This window comes from Sparus aurata, chromosome 1, assembly GCF_900880675.1.
Source record: "Sparus aurata chromosome 1, fSpaAur1.1, whole genome shotgun sequence".
NCBI lineage: Eukaryota > Metazoa > Chordata > Actinopteri > Spariformes > Sparidae > Sparus > Sparus aurata.
The window spans coordinates 10,113,552-10,134,643 of NC_044187.1; the positions used below are offsets into that span (position 1 = coordinate 10,113,552).

The 21,092-nt window shown below is 42.4% G+C and overlaps 2 protein-coding genes across 2 annotated transcripts; both read left to right on the forward strand.

The window, feature by feature from the left end:
- Positions 1-2,954: 2,954 nt before the first annotated feature.
- Positions 2,955-10,193, forward strand: LOC115584893 (fascin-like). The gene is made up of 5 exons (XM_030422774.1): positions 2,955-4,047; positions 6,175-6,331; positions 6,458-6,579; positions 6,870-7,040; positions 8,729-10,193. The coding sequence occupies exons 1-5, from the start codon at positions 3,216-3,218 to the stop codon at positions 8,932-8,934; spliced, it is 1,488 nt and encodes a 495-aa protein (XP_030278634.1). The 5' UTR covers positions 2,955-3,215; the 3' UTR covers positions 8,935-10,193.
- Positions 10,194-17,390: 7,197 nt separating this feature from the next.
- LOC115585046 (GTP-binding protein Rhes-like) lies at positions 17,391-18,388 on the forward strand. The gene has a single exon (XM_030423080.1). It carries the CDS (start codon positions 17,405-17,407, stop codon positions 18,131-18,133), a length of 729 nt encoding a protein of 242 aa, XP_030278940.1. The 5' UTR covers positions 17,391-17,404; the 3' UTR covers positions 18,134-18,388.
- The last annotated feature ends 2,704 nt before the right edge of the window (positions 18,389-21,092 follow it).

Here is a 21,092-nt window from a genome sequence, read left to right on the forward strand (position 1 = left end):
TGGAAAGTCAGGTGAAGTTTTGTAGTCCACAAAACATTTCTGGAGCTTCACAGCAAAACAGAGTTGGAGATTTCTTCTAAACAACTGAAGTAGATGGAGACTTGTTTGAAAACGTAAAAAAAAGACTGAAGGTTGCTACATACAACTCATCTGGCATAATAAAAGTCTCTGGAAGTCATGAAATCCAAAAGTAATAAAAAAAAAAAATGCTATTCACACATTTTTTTGATAAGTATTTTTTGGGCTTTTTAATGGCGTTATTGAAAGGACAGCTCAAAGATGAAGGAGGGTGACATGCAGCTAAGACTCGAAACCTGGGCCGCTGCAGCGTGGACAAAGCCTCTGCACATGGGACACTCGCTCTACCGACTGAGCTAATGGGCGCCCCATATTTACACCCTTAACGCATGGTCGAGCATGTGCATCCTGTGGGCTGTGCACTGTCACAACAAGTCAACATTTCTGCTGTGAAACTGGCACATAATGCGATGACGATTCAGGCTAAATGTGAGATCTTCACTGCCTTGCTCAAGGGAGGCCGTGCGGCAGAATTAGACAGGACTCAGGATCAGACAGGATCTGGTGAGGAAACCGAAAAAGGATTACAGTCAATAAGTCAGTCAGTTTGTACCTGGGTTTGATATCAGTGAGGTTGTTTTTTGCTGTGAAATCGTAACGTTCTCGCTGACGTGCTCTGATGGCCCAGAGGGGGGCGATGTGGTCCGAGATGAGAGGTTTCCAGCATCAAGCAGCTCAGGCCCAGTTCATGCTTTTTGCCCCACCTCCGCACTTCCTACAGGCTCTGACCCAGCCCAGTTTTCATGTTCTGTCCACCATCCAATTCTCAAAACAAAAGCCAAGTCCTACTCGGAACCACCAGTCCTGTTCAGACCCCTGGCCTGTTTGCATCAACAGGTTTACACTCATGATTTTCCTCTCAAAAACACTGTTAAGGTTTTAGAAAATGTCTTTTTTACATCCATACTGTGCTTTGTATGCTCCCTTGATGAGTATAAAGATTGAAAAGCCTGATCTCCTCTGGATCTGGACCTTCACCTGCGTCTTTGCTTCAGAGAATATTCATATAATCTAGGATTTGGTCAAAACGGGCACAAGGGATGATTTTCTCTGTTGGTACTCGTCCTTTGTATTTTATTATCCAGTTGACAACATGCTACGGCTGCAACTGGCAATTATTCCAGTTATTAAGTAACCAAACTGAATCATCATGTTATCTTAAAAATGTCAAAACTGGTGATAGATAGATAGATAGATAGATAGATAGATAGATAGATAGATAGATAGATAGATAGATAGATAGATAGATAGATTTACTTTAATGATCCCAGACTGGGAAATTATTTAATTAGTCCCCAACCGTACCAAAACCCAAGGACAGCAGCCAAAAATCCCCAAAAAATATTGAATTCACACTGATCTGAGAGCAAACAGCTTGTAAACTCTCCAGGCAATGTTTGTCATTTTCAGTGGTTATGTGACAACTGGCAAATCAATCATCAGCGCAGTCACTGTTTATTTTCAGTTGACTGAAACGCCACCAGCCCAGGGGCTTTTTGCAGGGCAGCATTTGCATGTACTGACAACTTCATGAAAGTGTGCAAACTTATGTAAATAACTTTGCTCGAGCTTCAGGAACCCTCTGTTGTTGTTACAGACCGGTTTAAAACTGTAATCCCCTTTTTTTACTGAATATGTCTGTAATCCAAATACATAGTTTTTACCTAACTCCACTGGAATACAGTTACCTGACTATGTTACCCCCCAAACCTGTTAATCTACAAAGTAACTAAAGTTAACACATAACTGTAGTACAGTAAAAAATACAATATTCGCCTCTAAAAAGAAGGGAAGTAAAAGAATGGAGGTACTCTAAATTGTGCTTCTGTGCAGTGGTTGAGTGAATGTACTTAGTTATATTCCATCCCTGGTGGAGCACCACTCCACTGGTGCTGTTTCCACTGAAGCACATAACTTTGTAGAGACTCTTTAACGCTCTAATCAGATTTGCACAATACTCATCATGATCAGATTCATCAGCATGGCTTTAAAGGGCTTAGCTGGATAAACTGGCTTCTCATGGGGATTTGCATCGCTCTGCTAATATTATTGTATGAGGTGTAAGGAAGAGATAAACACGCAGCCGGTAACTGTCTGCAGTGCAGATAAGAGTGGGTGTGCAGACAGGGGAGTGCAGGGGAGAGCGCAGCAGAGGCCTAGACCGGACCAGCGGGCGGAAACAGGTGAAATCACAAGGTCAGGAAACAACAGCAACCCAACTGTGGACGTCTGGTTTCTGTTTTTTCATCATCTGCGCTGCTGCAGATAGAAATCCAACACGGTTCTATTAAGGCGTATTACAAGGGCCTATAATGGAATGCTATAATGTGATGTGATTAGTGTACTGTTTGAAAGAGTTTGAGACAGAAATACATGACAAGATGCCACCAGGGGCGAGTAAAGGTAGACAGAGGAGGGAGAAGAGGCAGGCGGTGAGGGTTTGTTTTGGTGTGTTTCCATCGCTTCTCGCTCGTCTAAAAGCTTCTGGATTGGGTTGAGGTCAGGACTCTTTGTGTGCAAGAACACTCACTTTCTCCTGATAAACTTTCCCTCAATATCCTCATGGCCAACCTATCACACACACATGCACACACACGCAGCCGTGGAGACAAACACTGTTCTGTCAGCTGGTGAATGGATCAATCCATGTGGAACTGAGGCCGAGCAGATCTCAATTAGAGGAGGGAGAACAGGAGGGGGGGGACAGGGCTGTGATGGATATTAGTTATTAGTTGGGGTCTGGATCATACTGTATTGGCTCCCTGTGTGTGTGTGTGTGTGTGTGTGTGTGTGTGTGTGTGTGTGTGTGTGTGTGTGTGTGTGTGTGCGCGCGCGCCCTCAGCTCCTCTGCCTGTCTCTGGGGCGTGTTCTGCTCTAAAAGAACAAAACTCCCAGTCCTGCAACTCCTGCAGCTCCGGTGAGACAGTCTGGATTTGCAGTCAGGGGACACTCATCATCATCATCATCATCATCAGTCAGAGCTGCTCTCTCTCTCTCTCTCTCTCTCTCTCTCTCCCTCTGTCTCTCTCTGTCCCTCCCTCAGACACCCCCACATCCACTCCCTCTCCGTCCGTCCATCCGCGTCTCTGAGCAGCACGGCATCTTTTTTTCTTTTCCCTTCTTCACACACGGCAATCATGTCCGCAAACGGCGCCGACGGGGACTTGCTGCGGATCCCTCTGGGGCTCATCAACAGCGCGGGGAAGTATCTGACGGCGGAGACTTTCGGCTTCAAGATCAACGCGTCGGCCAGCAGCCTGAAGAAGAAGCAGACCTGGACCCTGGAGCAGACCGGGGAGGACGGCAGCGTCGTGTTCCTCCTCTCCCACCTGGGCCGCTACCTCGCCACGGACAAAGACGGCAACGTTACCGCGGAGAGCGAGACGCGCGGCACGGACTGCCGCTTCGTCATCACCGCGCACGAGGACGGGCGGTGGTCCCTGCAGTCCGAGCCCCACGGCCGGTACCTCGGCGGCAGCGAGGACCGGATCACCTGCTTTGCGCAAACCGCCTCGCCGGCAGAGAAGTGGAGCGTGCACCTGGCTGTGCACCCGCAGGTCAACCTGTACAGCTTTGCGCGCAAACGCTACGCCCACCTGAGCGCGCAGGGGGAGCGGCAGGAGGTGTCAATAAACCGGGATATTCCCTGGGGCTTCGACTCGCTTGTGACACTGGTCTACCGGGATCAGCGCTACCACCTGGAGACCTCCGACAACCGCTTCCTCCGCAATGACGGCAGCCTGTCCACGAAAACGGACAAGGACACCGGCTACATGCTGGAGTTCCTCTCCGGAAAGGTGGCATTCCGCGACTGCAACGGCCGCTACCTGGCGCCCACGGGCCCCACGGGCACCATGAAGTCTGGGAAAAGCACCCGGGTGGGGAAGGACGAACTGTTTGGCCTGGAGCGCAGCCACGCGCAGGTCGTGCTGACTGCAGGCAACGAGAAGAACGTGTCCACGAGGCAAGGTGAGGCTCTGCTGCAGCCACACAGAGCCCAGAGGAGGAGGAGGAGGGGGGTTGGGGGGAATAAATAATCATATTTCAGTATTCAGATGAAGTCACTGCATAACTGGGCTCACACTCAATGCAGCTGCTGCGTGGATTTGGTCTGTATGTGTGTGTGTGTGTGTGTGTGTGAGTGAGAACAGAAAAGCGAATTAGAGACCCCTGTTACTTCATTTTCCTCAAACCATGTGCTTTTCATTATCATGCTCTCACTTTCTCTCCCCCTCCCTCCCTCTTTTCTGGCCAGTCCCTGCCTTGCTCAACATTTTTCTGCAGTAATTCTACCCCTGCATTGTGGCTGCCGGTTCAGGGTCAGCTTCAGTCTGCAGTTATCCATCATTCTTTATCTCAGAATAGACTGAGAGAAAAAAGGCAGAGAGGCGAGGAGGGATTTGTTTAGGAGACAAAAGAGAAGAAAAGAAAATGGTGGGGAGAGGCAGAGAAAACAGGCTGCAAAGAGGGAGGTGTGACTCAGACAGTCCTGCCGAATGTGGATCTGTATGCCACATGAAACCTCTTTGTCTTGATGCCTCTCGGTCGGTGCCTTTGCACATGGGACTGATCATTGACAGCATATAGTGTCCCCGTGCAGTCATTATGGTTTAATGCAAGCAGACATATTGTGTGTGTGTGTGTGTGTGTGTGCATTCCAGGAGAGATGGATTGTAGAAGAAGCAACTTAATCTTTGTTTAAATGAGGTCATTGTGGGGCAGCGACTTGTGACCTGTGTTTCATTGAAGCTCAGGCCTTCGGGGCTAACACACATGCAGCGCGGTGCTGAAAGTACATTCAGTGATCATTACTGGAGGACCACCCGTGCTTCTCTGTGTGGGCACGCACAGGCATTTTGTAAAGGCAGCAGTAGGAGCTCAGGTCCAAAAAAATAGGTTTTTGTGTCAGCATCTTAATGAAGAGCAAGAGATCTCTGGTGGAGAAATTACAGCTATTTTAGGTAATTTGGGACACATCCGAAGTCATGATTTGAACGTTTTTCTTTCAAAGCTGTGTTAAAGCTCCAGTGTGTAGGATTTCAGTTTGTATACAGAAATGGAGCGTTATAAACTCATTCCTGTATAATCACCTGAATATAAGAATTGTGCTTTCATTACCTTAGAATGAGTTCTTCTTATCTCAAGTGAGAGTGGGTCCTCTTGTACAGAGTCCACCTTGTCGCACCGCCAGGTTTCTACAGTAGCCCAGAATGGACACACCAAAAAGACCTCATGCGTTGTTTGTAGCCCATTACGTTCCTCCTGCACTCTTGGGAGGGAAGGGTGAGGCGTCCGGTCTGCAGCCTCTAATTGCAACCTGCATTGCAAAATTTAAAATTTGATGTAACTCCACCTGGAGCCAACATTAACCACAATGCAACTTAGTGGGAGTGACATCACTGGAAGTAATGTATCAGATTACGTGCATCTTCTTTTGGAGCTTCAAAAGGCTTTATACTACTTTTTACTTTTTAACATGCAGCAGTACTCCTCAAGACCTAAATAAAAAAATTTTATTCTATAAAAATGAGTCAAAATCCATAATGTACATAACTTTTAAATGGATTCGCATGACATGACCACACTTTGTAGAAAGAGAGCGACACACTTCATTTTGTCCTTTTTTTTGGGAGGCCTCATTGAACTCAGCAGAATCCTTTTTTTCATTGCTATGTCTCCATCTGTTGGTCCATCAGTTCACTGGTCTCACAAAGCTGCGTCCACCCTGTAGCAACCACAACGGTCTTATCTATGAGGCTGAGATTTGCCATGGAGGTCAAGGGTTTGTAAGTTCGTGTGCCTGTGTGTGTTTGGGCTCGAGACACGTTGAATTCATTACTGATAACTGCAAATAAAATGTTCTTCCTATTTGGAAAAAATTAGTACCTTTCGGGACATCCCCTGCTTGCATACCATGATAAAACCAAACTGTGTAGACACACCTTAAACAGCTGGGCGCAAAGAGTTCAGGATGTTCTGCCCCTTTAAGAGTCTGTCTGGGGACCTTCATGAATTAGAGGGTAGGATAGTTTCAGACAAGGAGGAAAACCTCCAGAGACAAATGAATGCTGACAGCAGACTGCCCCACTTTTCTAGGCATGGACCTGTCAGCCAATCAGAACGAGGAAGGAGACCAGGAAGTCTTCCAGATGGAGATGAGCCGTGAGGACAGGAAGTGTGCCTTCAGAACCGCTGCTGGAAAATACTGGACTCTGACACCAAGTGGAGGACTTCAGTCCACTGCCTCCACCAAGTAACCAAACACACACACACACACACAGCCACAAACTACATATTGTAAGATAACACACACAGTTTATGTCATACATACCCATTCTTTACAGTCTGTTCATTGAATCTGTTAACATGTTTGTCGCAGGTCGGCCAACACTTTCTTTGAACTGGAGTGGCGTGATGGTCGCGTGTGTGTGCGTGCAGCTAACGGCAAATATGTCATCGCTAAGAAGAACGGGCAGCTAGCTGCTACTGTTGACAATTCAGGTCAGTGAAGTCGCTGATGTTTCTGAACTGAGGAGAGCTCAAGAAAATGGAGCAGGAGTGGAAAATAACTGATAATTTAACCAGGTAGAAAAATCAGGACTCTAAATGATCACTCCTTCATTACTTGGACATCTTTGAGTACTCTTTCCATCCCTAAAGAGGAAAGACAACCAAACAAGGACCCATTTCCCTGAAAGCATCATGAAATTTGTCTATGGGTCATGATTATCTAAGCTTCAAGATGAACTCTGAATCTGTTTGACGCAAACCTAACCAGCCTGTCTCTTCAGGGGAGGCTGAACAGTTCCTGATGAAGCTGATCAACCGCCCAATCATCGTCCTTCGTGGGGAGCACGGGTTCATCGGGGGTCGTAAAGCTGGAATGGCGACGCTGGACTCCAACCGAGCATCATATGACGTTTTCCAGCTGGAGTTCAACAACGGAGCTTACTCCCTCAAAGGTGGGCAAACTTTTTAAGAGACGATGAGTTTACAGACTTGGGTTTATATTTGTTAGTGCAGTATAAAAATATACAGAAAGTTATCTTGATTACTTTGTCAACAGTATAATTAATTTGCTGTTTGGAAAACTCAAACATTTCAGACTTATTTCAGATGTATCCTTTGTAAGATTTCCTTATTTGCTCTCGTGCTGGTGTGCTCATCACAGCCCTGTTTTGCTCTGCTGTGCTGTAGAGAAAATCAATATTAAAAACATGTAATGGCACCAATATTATGGCTGTAATGGATCAACGACTGTCAGACATTTAAAAGCCTACTTAGGGGTGAACAATGAATCAATAGGGCCTGTCATCTCTCCTCTCGGTGATGATGGAGATTGTGATGTAGATAACAAGCAAATTGCTAATGATATTATATAAAAGGTAAGAGGGCTCTCATAAAATGCTAATTAACATTACTCCTAGAGCCCTCGCTGCATTTCTTAAAACCTTTTTCAAAAATGTAATAAGTGCACATTATAAAGAATGTATTACCCTTAGTGAAGCATTGTTCTTTTAAAAACATTGTCTATGTTTTAATATAACATCATCAACACTGTCTGAAGAATCTACAGTGTTGACGTTATGACAGAGACGTCTAAGTAATGTGTTGCGGAGATGTCTACTGAAGTTAGCATGCTAACCAGCTAGCCAAGGCCTGCTCTGTCCAACAGCCCTCCTTAGTTTCAGCTGGCATATTTTTGTCAAGAAAGGAAAAACTCTTACTTCTGTTTTCCTTTCTAACCAGAAAAATATAGCCGCACACCACCTGATATCAAGTTTCTTTCTTTTACCGAACTAAGACAAGCTTAACTCATCCTACACACAACGACATAGACAAAATAAAAGTCACCGGCACAGTCTTGGTCTGTCTTCCTACAATCACCTTGGGCTTGGTTGAGATAAATCCTCAAATCACAGAGTAAGATGTTAAAAAATATTCTGGCTGTATCACCTCTGACCTCAGTCAGTCACAGGGGCCATGTTCAGTCCCACTTCAACGTCCGGCGAGGTTCACTCGCTTGTCAGGCGGCCAAATCCACTTAAACTGAGCTTCGCATGACTTTCTCCACTGTTTAATCAGCCGTGAGCTAATTAGCTAACGTTAGCTAGCAAAGAGCACCAGTTGTTTTACAAGTTACAGCTTTAACAAAGCATATGAGGCCTAGTAAAGGTTTAACTCTGACATAAAAGGTAAGCTAGATAAATAAATCAGTAAATGTATTTGTAATGCTGATACAGTTATAAGAAAGCTTTATTAGTGTTCTGAAGCTCCTATAAACAGTTTTTTTGTGTTTATAAGTGTCTAATAATCTGACAAAAAACACATTTATTATGTTACATTACCTACATATTCTTTTTAATGTTAATAAGTATCTTATAAAGGCCTGATTACCTGTTGATCTCTGCCTGTGAAAGGACCATTATATGAAGGAAAACCAGTAACCTAAACAAAAGCAAAAGCCGTTTAACATTTAGTTTGCTTTTTTATACATCACCCCTAACGTTACCATAACAACTGATATTAAATGCAGTGAGCGTCGATTTTCATTACATAACCCGTCACTTTGAATATGTAAAAATAAAATCTAGTGCTATTTGCATCACATGTGAGTGATGCTCCATTAAAGTATGTGCTGTTTGTCCAGACTCCCAGGGGAAGTATTGGTGTGTCGGAGACGACACGTCGGTGGTGTGCAGCAGCTCAACGCCTGTCCAGTTCCTGTTTGAGTTCTGCGACCTCAACAAGATGGCCATTTTTGCGGTGGGGGGGAAGTACCTTAAAGGAGACCACGCTGGAGGGCTGAAGGCCAGCGCCGACTCCCTGGACAACGCCACCCTCTGGGAGTACTGAGAAAGCACAGGCGGACTTCTCCCCCTGTCTGACACAATGCTTCAAACTATTAATAGATACTGTAGGTAGCTTAGGTTTTTGTTTTTTGTTTTTTTGCATATGTGTGAGTGCCTGTGTGTGTGTGTAGCTGTGAATTTGTCTGGATGGATGTGTGGTGGAAGCTGAAGCTGATAAACTGGAAGTCATGGCACCAAAGCACTATAGGTGTTTTATTTTGTATTATCTCTCGATCATCATCTCTTCTTACTGGGCTTTTTACTGGACATTGACTTGTTGTTTAAAGGATGACTCAAAGTGTGGTCGTGTTATTCACTTCCAGTCAAATTTACACAAGCTGTACCTGACAAGTGTCAGGACGATTACTGTTATTAGTCGTGCCTATCTGTGGTAACTACTGGTGTAAACAAACATGGTGAATGCTATAACTCATAACTTGCAATATCTAACCTTCTCCTGCTATATGTCCTGCTGGCTCTACTGTGGTGCTTTCATCTCCTGCTCTCTTTCAAGCTATGAAGCATAACACATGTCGGATAAAGGGATGTCGCTGACGTACATGTTTCTGCTGTAAATAAGGCTTTCTCTGTCACTGAATGCTACAAAACAGATAATAACCATTTAAACTTTAAGTGTAAAAGTATGTTGAAGATGTAAAGAAGGAATTTGGGATGTGGCGGACAGATATTACATGTTCTTTGGCTGTATGCTACCTACTGCACCTCTCCAGTATTCCTCTCTCTATTCACTCTAAATAAGATGTACAGGCAGACTAATTCTGTATATAGACAGATGCATCCACAGAAAGTTGTCAAAAGTTTCCCTTTGAGGCAATTATGATCTGTGAGGGAACAAATTAAAGGAGGGGAAGAGTGAAGGGAGCTTTTTGTAGTTTGATCTGTTTAAAAGAAATGGAAAGGAGTGGGTCGGTGAGGCCTAGCTGTTACACATTGAGATGCACATAAACACTAACAAATATGCAGTCATAGGTGCACAAATTTCAACTGTGACTAAATCTGCACAATAACGTATTGTTCAAACTGCGACGAGTTAAAAGCACATGTCTGTTGTGATGAAATGTCTGCCTTAGTTTGGGTGCTGCTGCTGCTGCTGGTGTGTAAACACAATGATGGAGTCAGCCAACTCTCTGGCTGTTACTGTGTTGGTGCCTTCCATAGAGCATTTGTCTTTTTCATGTTCTTACATTTGAACTGGACGACGGAGCAAAAACCCTCAATAAAGTTTTCCCTCTAGACAGTGAACCCTCTCTTTTTTTTATATATATACAATTAATTATGATTTTTCTGGAACCTGTTACATTTGTCCAGTTCGAATATATGGATATTCTACTGTCTGTAGTGGTGTGGCAGTCGCCTTTTGACTTTGGTGACCCCCTGATGTCCTCTAGCTCCAACATGAGGTCCACTTTATTAACTAAAGCAAGAAAGCGCCATCTGTCTGCGATTCACATCTTGATAACTGTTCATTCGATCTACTTCACACTTTTCGTTTGTTGCTGAGTACGCAAAGTGCCATGTAAAATATACTATTTGAATACACCACACGTTCAATACATTTTGAGATCATCTTACGTGATCTCACGGGGAAGCAGACGTAAACAAAATAGAGATTCACATAGTGCAACAACTTTCTGTCGTAACATGTTGTGAGGAAAAAACTACAGCAGAAGGTTAAAGAAGCTTGGATCAGTGAGGAAATGCATTCAACATGGGTGTTATATAGAGATGGTCCGATACCATTTTTTCCCTCCCAATACCGATTCCGATACTTGTGCTGTGGGTATCGGCCGATACCGAGTACCGATAGCAATACCAGTGTGTTATAAAAAAATATATATATATATATCGTACTACGCCTGCATGACTGTGATATGATTATCATTGTGGTAAGGCCTGGCTCAGGTTAAGCCCTTTGTAAAACATGAATAAATATGGCAAATGGAAGCCATTTATTCTTAAATTAATTTTTAAATAGTACAGTTTAAAACAGTTGTGCAACAGCAACTTAACTAAATGAATCTAGGAATAATTATTTTAAAAGATTAAAGTGCAGCCAAAATATTGTAAAATAAAAAAGGCATTTAAATAGAACAGTATAAAAAAGAAGTCCAACAGCAACTTGAATGATTCCTTTAAAAAAAAACTTAAAGTGCAGCCATTATGTACTAAAATAAAGGCATTTAAATAGTATTTGATAATAATAAATTACATGGTATCGGATTGCTGCCCGGACTCCAGTACTTTAGCTTTAAGAGCTACAATCTTTACCGTGGCTTTGTTGCACCATCAGCCGCTCCAGGCTGCCTCTCTGATTGAAAGATCAGATGTCATCACCCCGATTCAAAATCATAAATATCAACCATGTTTGATATTATCAGGAAGGTTCAAATGGGCCTGTGACCAGTTCAGGAGGTTTCCAAATGGATCTGTGAACGCCTCACAGCACCTGATAATCTGTGCCAAACAGAATGTTTTGAATGGGCACTGTACTAGTACTTAAAAGCCTAGAATAGAAAGGCTCAACAATGTAAAATGGTCTTGATCGTGACAATGCTGAAGTGGTTCTCTGAGGGCCGAAAACTCTCTCTGATACTCTGGCATCAACATTAGAAAACAGCTTGAGTCAGATGTATATATTTCTTACTGACATTAAATCAAACTAAAAGTCAGAAACCAACAATTACTTGATTCTATAAGGTATCCTTAGTGTCGTAAAGCTCAGCCCTAAACTATCAAACACACTCAAATAGCCACACTCGTGTTTCTTCCCATTAGACCTGAGTAGGTTTGATTCACAGCGTCATGGCCTCAATTTGCTGACTTTTCAGGGTTTATCCAGCAACCATCTTGTCCTGATAAGAAAATCCATTGTCATGATTTTTGCAAAAATGTGTTGTGGGAGCAGAAAGAAAGCGGCTGCGTCCCGTCCCCTTGAGATCTCGCTGAGCCAAAACTGTATAAGAGGAAGGAAGGCGAGGGTGGAGGGAGGTAACCTACTCCACTTTCTGTGTCCTTCTGCAGAGGAAACTCAGCTCTACTCCTCTTTTATATGAAACACACACACACACACACACACACACACACACACACACACACACACACACACACACACACACACACACACACACACACAGCCATCCTGATGTGTGCTCAACTTTACGTGTGTGTTGTGATCCAGACAGACGGGAACGGGCCAACAAACATCCCTCATACTCCACTGCAGGATCTCTGCGTGTTGCCATGGTAACAGGGAACGGAAAGAAGGGAGTTCGAGGATGATGAGCGTTGCTAGATGTAACAGACACACACAGATCAATAATCTTAATAAACCTTAGAATAGCTTATGCCTCGGTCTCTCAGGCTCCTCAGAGCCAAAGTGACTTAAAGAGGACTTTGTAAATAACAACATAAGATAAGCAAAGACATGTGATAGTGCCTAAATGAATTTGAGCTTTCACTGTGCTCACACTAATGCAATAACACGCCCTATCTCTGTGTCTTTTCACTCAGTCTGTGTTTGTGTGCAAAACCTATCATCTGTAAGAGAAAGCAAATGGCCCTGTCCTGCCAAATCTCCCCGCCAGAAAAAGCTAATAAGGCACTTGAGTGGAAGAGGGAAAGAATAATAAGCAGAGAGGGGACAAAGCAGGAAATGAAAGAGATGGAAGATGAAAAGAGCAAAAAGGTTTTTTTGTTGAACATGAGAAGTAGGACAGATTATTTTTCCACCTGCATTAATACTTGGAAGAAGAGAGTCCGGAGCAGGGTAATGATTCTCTGACCGCCTAAAGAGTCAGTTTGTAGGATTTAGGGGATCTTTTCTCAGACAGAAGATAATACTCATAATTTTGGTTTCAATCACCTGAAAATTGTTTTTCAAGTTACCGTAGAATCAGCCCTCTGCAGAGGGAGTGGATACTCCTCAACAAACTCCGCCATGTTGAACCACTATGTTTTTCTACAGAAGCCTAGAAGAAACAACTAAACACTGACTCTAGAGAAGACCTTTTGCATGTGTGAGGGAGGAAAAAGAGGGGTGTTTAATTGTTTGCAATCTGCAACCTCACCACTAGATGTCACTAAACCCTGCCACTGGACCTTCAGCCATGAAAGAAGAAGAGCTTGTCCAAATTCTGTTGGGTGAAACTTTTCATTTTCGTGTGAAAAACATTAATAAATCTTCAGATTTGGTGATTTAAACATTTTCAAGTAAACTCAATTAGTTGTTTAAAGTATTCTTCTGAAGCTAAATAAACCTTTAACAAGACTAAGAGTCTAAAGTTATGCTACCTGCTACTTGAAGCTGCATTGAGGCCTTAGTGATGCCGTAAACTAAAAGCTAATGCTACCACAGCTCCATACATCCTCACAGTGATAATGCTAACATGCAGATGTTTAGCAACTAGAGGCCCAATAGTTCCCATGTTCGCCACCTTAGTTCAGCGTATCAGCACACTAACATTTGCTAATTAGCACCTAACGCAAAGAGACAAAAGGGAGCGTCATTGATTTTTACATTTTTAACTGCTGGTGGCACTGGATGAAAAGTTGGAGCATCACTAAAAGTTCAACAAGTGTGTTTGTATGTAAGTTATATCACTCAAAAGAAGTCAGAAGATCAGTTATTGACTCATTGTTATTTCTTATTATTATATGTTTTGTATTAGATTTCATATAAGCAAAAACTTAGACCTTCTGGTGAACAGTGAACCGTCTGTGCCAACCAACATCTGAACAACCAAGAGAGGTGGATAAACTGTCAGGCCAACATTTAATGCTTCCTACATTCACCACAGATTAAACTCCTGAACGGTCCTGAACTGAACCCACTGCCCTGTAAAGTTGTTCTGATGCATCTACTGCTGCCATCTAGTGTGAGTAATGTAAAGATGATGTTGATTTATTTCAGTATGTGAACTAAAAGCCCTGTGGAAGTATGTCGATGCCTCTGATTTTCATGATCTAGGTTCGTTTCCCTGAGAGAAAATGTTGTTATATACAATTATGATTTAGATAATTTTGTGTTTCCAACTGTATAGAACTTGTAACTATGTTCAGTGAAGCCTCTCATCTGTTTCGACATGGCAAAGCCACAAAGAAAACCTGATGTTGTGAAAGAACTTGACTTCCCTTATTCACAATCTTGTGGAAAGCATCAAACCCTGATCATTAAAAAACGATCTGAAAGTATTTTATATATTATTCAAATATTAGCTTTAACTCTTATATTCATACAATTTTTTTTTTTCAAATATAAGATTAGAGGCTGTTTATCAATGGAAAATGTAATAGAAAGTAATTAAGCACATTTACTCAATTATTGTAATAAAGTTTTTTGAGGGTCTTTTATATTACTTGAGAAATATAATTCACCCTCTGTGGATTTATACTTCTACTCCCCTGCATTTCAGAGGGAAATATACTTTTTACTCCATTACGTTTATTTGATTACTTACCTTTTATCTTTGTTATGTATCTATCTAACTTGATCATGTTACTGAAGTTACATGATCTGAATACTTCTTCCACCTCTGTAGTTTTTTGTGATGAGGTGTTCAACAGTCACATATGCTTGTGTGTCCCCATACTTTTGACCTTGTTTTGTACATGTATTAGAGTATTTACATTCCTGACAGTAATGTTGAGAATTGGACTACAGAGAAACCGATGCATGACAAGTGATTGCTTTGTCACCGGGGACATAAATGCTCCAATTCATGCTCCAAAGCGAGGCCTACCAGCAGGGCCACAAGCGGCTGAACAGGTCCGTGTTAGAGGACGCGTGCCAGTTGCATGCGCTGAACATGCTGTTGCAACCGGTGGCTCATAATAGTTTGTCGAAAGGTTATTCTTTTTTTTTTTGTCATTTGTTCTTGCCGTATTTGCTCCCTTGTATTAAACAGGAAGTACTGACCTTCTTCAAGGGCAGAGATAAGAGACAGAACAAACTAATGCACGCACCCAAATGCACGAACACATTGACACATTATCGCGGTATCTGTTTGTCCACAGATAGCCGCGTCCAGGCAGACATTGTGAGTCAGCAAGAGACAGAAGGAGAGTTTTGTTCTGTATCTTGTGACAACAATGAACCGCTTCAGGAGAAAGAGGCTCTCCAGAACCGTATAAATGACCTCATACCAATCTGACAGGCATTTCCAAATCCCTCTCTTGTTGTCCATCTGTTGTGCCGTTTGATTTTACCACACCACTAAGTGCTTCTCAAGAAATCCATGCAGGTGTGTGTTTTACTCAACCAGTAACCGTAAGGCCGCTGAAATGATCTACAAATCTGTGTGTTTTTTTTTTTTTTTTATCACACAGCAGATCTCTGTGGGAGCTAATTTAAGAGAAACCTCCATGACTCATACCTGGTGTAAATACGGCAGCGCGTGTATGAAACCCGGCTGTGTGTGCGTGAGCGACCATCTCTTTATGACTGCCAGACTTCAGGCTGCGAGTTCCCTGGAACAAAATAACAAAAAAACATGTGTGGATAATGGACCAAGAGCGAAACCAGTGAAGTAAATGAGGCAAATGAAATGCAAAACAAAGTGAGGGTCACTCAGTATTAATGCGTGGCTTCATAGGTGATGTGATAATACAGAGACTTGTACATACAGTAGGCCACTAATGATTACACTGCTTATCGACTGTAACTAAGTATGTTTACACAAGTACTGTATTTTAATACAAATGCAAGGCAAATAGTGTACTTTAGTAGGATTTTAATGTAATAATAATTATAGTCTATTGTTATACTTCTTGTTTTATTGCTCTTGAATTCACAGATTTTATAGGAGTACAATTTGTTTTATTCATTTATTATTCACTGGCTTTGCATGTACCGAATATTCTTTGGTATTGAATTTTGTAAAGCACTTTATCACTCTGTGTTTTTTTAAAGGCACCATAAAAACAGTTATTACTCCTCATCTGTTCAAACATTCAACATTGTCGGAGTTGAGTTTTGTTGAATTAGCATTTATTTACTGCTAATCTTTAAAGATTATGTCGCACTAGGTCCACACTTTAGCTTCTTATTAACTGATTTACTTTGCTAGTTTTGAATTAAATTTAAAGCGGAAAAACAGACAACTTCTCTCATTCCTCCCATCTCAGTGTTGGTGCCGCTGTTGTAAAGCGTTTGCAACATGGCGACCGCTAGCAGCCTGGCTACTGTCCGAAACAAAAACAAACCATAAGAATCAGAATTTGACCTGGAAATACTGATCTCAGTGCCAAGGAAAACATGCGGTTGTATCAACAAGTTGCCAGGTTTTGTTACTTACTGATCCAGTAGAAAGAATTCCAGACTTGAACCATCTTGATTTCTGGTGGTAAGAGGAAACACATATCAGCGAGGAAACAGACTTTGACACAACACCAGCACTCTCCATCGAGTGAATGCCTGCCCATTCTCTCTCCACTTCGCTTTTTTACCTCCTCCATCAGCAGGGTTCTTTTTCTTTTGCTGTGCTGAGTTTCCACATTTAGTCCAGTTGTTCCACTGTTTTCTGGAGTTAGCGACTGGAGAAAAACAATACCACTTCCTGCTCTGGTTATACAACGGAAGGCACACTTAGTTCAGTAATTCGTCCTCCATTTTTCTTGGAAAACTTAAGTCCTGTGACAGATTGAATAGCCAAGTGAATGTGAGGTTTATAGGGAACAAATCTATACACAGATGATGTCATTCTTCTACAGCTATCTATCACACTATATGCCATCAGTGTTTACTTCAAGAAATGATACGTTAAAACAAAAAGTTGTCTATTAGCAGTTACATTTTGAAGGGAAAATATCATGTGACAGTTGTTTGAGCCTGATTGTGTTTTTGTGCTGTACGGACGTATGTTGTCTCAATGTTGTAATGCAGAAAAAATTTAAGTATTACTAATTGCTTTGCAGGTTAAGGCTGTAGGTTATATTATATATAGATCAAATGACCCAACAGAGAATATGGTGCCTCCCACACAGAGAGCAGACACATCGTTAAGTTGTTGTTTACAGTAATCTATTAGAAATAGATCACGTGAATTAGTGAGAATTTTTACCTCTAAGCTTTTACCACAAAGCAAACAAAGTCATAATTAGCTGAATATCTTTCATATGGCACATTCAGAGACAATTTGTTGTGGGAACATGACTGTGTTTACTCTCCAGGTGTAACGCTGCAGAGCATGTTGAAGTTCCATGACTCACAGGCCTGTAAACAAGTGCATGTGCTCCTGTGGCCAGTCTGAGTCTCTGCTATGATAATATTATGACAGGCGGTTGTTGACATTAATTAAATGAATTTAAGTTTACATGGTATAATTGCTGCATGTTTAAAGGCTTAACTCTCATCTGACCTGCTTAATTATGGATCCTGCTTCACGTGCAGGAGACAGGGAGAGAGGAGGGGGGGAGCTTATTGGTGGAGAGCAGCGATGGCCAGCCTATAAATACTCATGAAAGCTCAAAGAGGAGTCGAGAGCTGTCTGCTTGTTCCACCGCAGGACTCAGGAACTCAGGGGTCTGGAGGTCACACACATCAGTCCAGCATGCCTCTTTCAGGGCGTCCCAACACGGTCCGGCTGGTGTTCCTCGGGGCTGCGGGGGTCGGTAAGACCGCGCTCATCCACCGTTTCCTCCACGACCGCTTCGAGCGCAAGTACACGCGCACAGTGGAGGAGCTTCACGTGCTGGAGTACGACACCGCGGGGTCCGGGAAGATGCGTCTGGAGATCCTGGACACCAGCGGGAGCTACCCCTTCCCGGCCATGCGGGAGCTCTGCATCCGACACAGCGACGCCTTCGCCCTGGTGTACGCGGTGGACGAGCCCGGCTCCCTCGAGGAGGTGCGGCGGCTCCGCGATGAGATTCTGGAGCTGCGGGGCGAGAAGGGCGCGCCCATCACCGTGGTGGGCAGCAAGGCCGATCTGACCGAGTCCGAGGGGCGCGTGATGCTGGCGGCTGACGTCATGGCCACGGTGGAGGGGGACTGGGACGCCAACTTCGTGGAGGCGTCCGCGCGCACCGGTGGGAACACGGTCGGAGTGTTTCGCGCGCTGCTGCAACAGGTGGACCCGCCGCACCGGCTGAGCCCCGCGGTGTGCAGGCGCAGAGACACGGCGCCCGCACCAGCTGTCAAGAAAAGACCCCCACTGAAGAAACACAACAGCTGTGTCCTGTCGTAACAACAGGTTCAGTGTGGTGGTGGACTCTGCAGCTGGACTGCACCTGTTCAGGTGTTGCTGGTCATCACAGTATTCTACCTGTTGGACAGAAGGTCCCCTATGAACCAAATAAAAATGTTGCTGTCAATGAAAGTCATGACAGTCACGTTACGTATAGTTTAATGGGACCCTTGATCGGTTTGTAACAGATTGACCTTTTTGTGTGTACATTTTTTTTCTTTTTTAATTTTATGTTAATAAACTTTTTTATTGTGATTTGTGTGCATACTGCTTCGTTTATTTTCAGTCGACTACACCTCAATCGTAAATAGAAGGCCTATTAGTTTACCTACTCCATTTAAACAGTGTGAGAACCCTTTTTATTGTGTTTAAACCAAACAGTGAAAACACTCCGTTACAAAAATCTGCATCTAGAATTGAATTCAAGAAAACATATAGAGGTGATGGAAGCTCAACATACTAAGACAGTATCAGAAGTAAAAGTGCTTGTCATGCAACATGACCCCTGTCAGGAGGCTATGATAGGTGGAATGTAACTAAGTACATTTGATCTTCAGTTATTTTCAATTCAAGTAAAATTGTACTTGAGTATTCCCATGTTATGCAGCTCCATACTTCCCCTCAGAGGCAAAGACTGTACTCTTTACAGGTTAGTTTTTCATACACATTCTTCACATTTGGTGAATCTGAATGTAGTTTTATTGGATTATCTGAAGCTTGAAGAGTTCCTATGTATGTTGAGAAAAGTTTGTGACTTCTTAAAGGTGCACTGTGTAGCTTTGTGGAAGGAATTTTTGATTAAGAGAAAGATCTTCATTGACTGATTTCTTAATCCCTTAACAAACTGAATAAACAAACTGACCTCAAAGGACAACACTATTCCATCCTGTTTTACTTCCTGTTTGTCTGTGGCGGACCCTGCCACCTTTCTAGTTTCCAACAGTGTTCTGGGCACCTTATTTTCCTGAAGAAAAACAGCTTGTTTATCCACTTTTTAAAAAAATGAAATAAATAAATATTTCTGAACTTGTATTATTTCAAATATAAAAACTCTGACGTTGAATTTCTTTTCCAAACCTACAAAGTGTACTAAAGTAAAGGATCTGAACACTTCTCCCCACCTCTGAGATTATATTATGGATACATGAACGTGTATCCAGCAATTTCATATTGTAGCTGATTGAGGTAAAGCTAATTTCAACTGCAGAATATTATCTATGACATTTCATTTCATTTCTGATCATAAGTAAAACCTTGATTGTCCAAATGATCAGTAATAGTGCATAAAATAATGGTGAAAGTACAATAACTGCCCTTGAAATGCAGTGGAGAATACGTATAAAATGAATGAAATAGAAACACTCAAGCAAAGTATAAGCAGAGAGGATTGTGGGGTATCTATGTATTCTTTAAAATCTGCTAGAGGTAATCTTATCATTGTTTAACCTGCCACGGTGCCTTGGGGAATTATAGACCCTTGCCTTGTGTTTGGTCCCCCTACTACATCATTCATGTAATTATCAATATGTCTTTGTCTCCAACTCATTTCAAAAGACAAATACAAAATATGAGGCATTTTCAAGTTGTCATCTTGGGTCCAGGGTTCATAAATAAACCCACAGCTGGACCTTTTTCTGTCTTATCAATCCATCATTCTCTCGACTGATGAATGTCAGCTGTCTTTGTTGGATGGAATATTCATATCAGTCAGGGCTTTGTAAAAATAGCTCCTCTATTTGCATAAAACCACATTGTGCTGTTTAGGACAGAGGCTCACGCATGCACACAAACAAGCACATGGTCAAGTGGAAAACAGAGGATAAACAAACCCCACAGATATCATGGTCTTTGCATTCATCTCATCTCCACTCATCCACTTATTCTCCTCTTACCTCTCTCCACTTATCCCCATGTCAGGTCTATAATCGGCAACTGAAAAGAGATGTAACACTGTCGTGGGCGCAAAAAAACATCAATAAGGAAGAGGAGTGCTTCCGGGAGCACACAATGGCTGTATTACAAAAAGGATGAGGCCCGTGAAATCTATTGCTAGGCCGAGTACGATATTTGCAGCAGTGACCTAAATGAAAAGACTGAGCCTGCTGTGTATGTGCTGCAGTCAAATGACATCATATAATCAAGTTCAAGTGACATTATTTTACACATGGAGTTATTGCACAGTTTTCTCTGTCATTTATTGGAATGGAATCTTTCTAAAACGACATTTGTTGACATGAGACATACAGTTAGAGAAAAAATACAAAAACAGAGGCAGAATTACATAAAACGTATGTATTCAAGTTAAAAGGACATGCACTGGCTCAGCAGCAGGCATACTGCATAGGACACACATATCAATGGATAAGCTTTTTTTATCACATCAATATGTGTCTGAAAGGTTTAGCACCACACACTACCAGTCCCAGTCATGGAGACATTGGTGTAGCTGTCTCTTTGCAAGACAATAATGTATATATATGTTTTAACAATCATGTTTTATTGTGAGTTAGTATGTCATTTATTTTATGCAATGTCTTCTCTTTTGTCTAAACCGTGAATTTAGACAAAAGACAAGACTGAAAATTGAATTGTGCACCAGGAGGCTACATATCTCATTTCACTTGGTGGTTTTCACTTGCTGATGGTGGACTCAGACTCAGTAACAGCTGCAGTCCACCACTGATAACCAGCAGGCTGAAAACTCCTGGAACCAAATTACTTTTCAGAAAAAGTAGTCAACTTTCACTTTCATCGTCAAATAGGCATACATTTTGAAACTGAGGCTTTCATTGAACAATGCAGAAGTTTAAGTCATAGCTACATATACGATTTTGCACAGTTACCGTGAGCTCTTGTTGAGTAAAGATCACTAAAGTGTGTAAAACAACTGTTTGTTGATTTAAATCCCATTCCAACTACATTTCCCGTCAGCACTGAGTCGTAGGAAACGATGAGCGAC

Bases quoted from the DNA above. Each gene is read 5' to 3' on its own strand.
- LOC115585046 (XM_030423080.1), top strand. From the start codon at position 17,405: ATGAAAGCTCAAAGAGGAGTCGAGAGCTGTCTGCTTGTTCCACCGCAG.
- LOC115584893 (XM_030422774.1), top strand. From the start codon at position 3,216: ATGTCCGCAAACGGCGCCGACGGGGACTTGCTGCGGATCCCTCTGGGG. The intron at 4,048-6,174 runs GTGAGGCTCTGC...CCACTTTTCTAG, and splicing joins GAACGTGTCCACGAGGCAAG to GCATGGACCTGTCAGCCAAT. The intron at 6,332-6,457 runs GTAACCAAACAC...TGTTTGTCGCAG, and splicing joins CAGTCCACTGCCTCCACCAA to GTCGGCCAACACTTTCTTTG.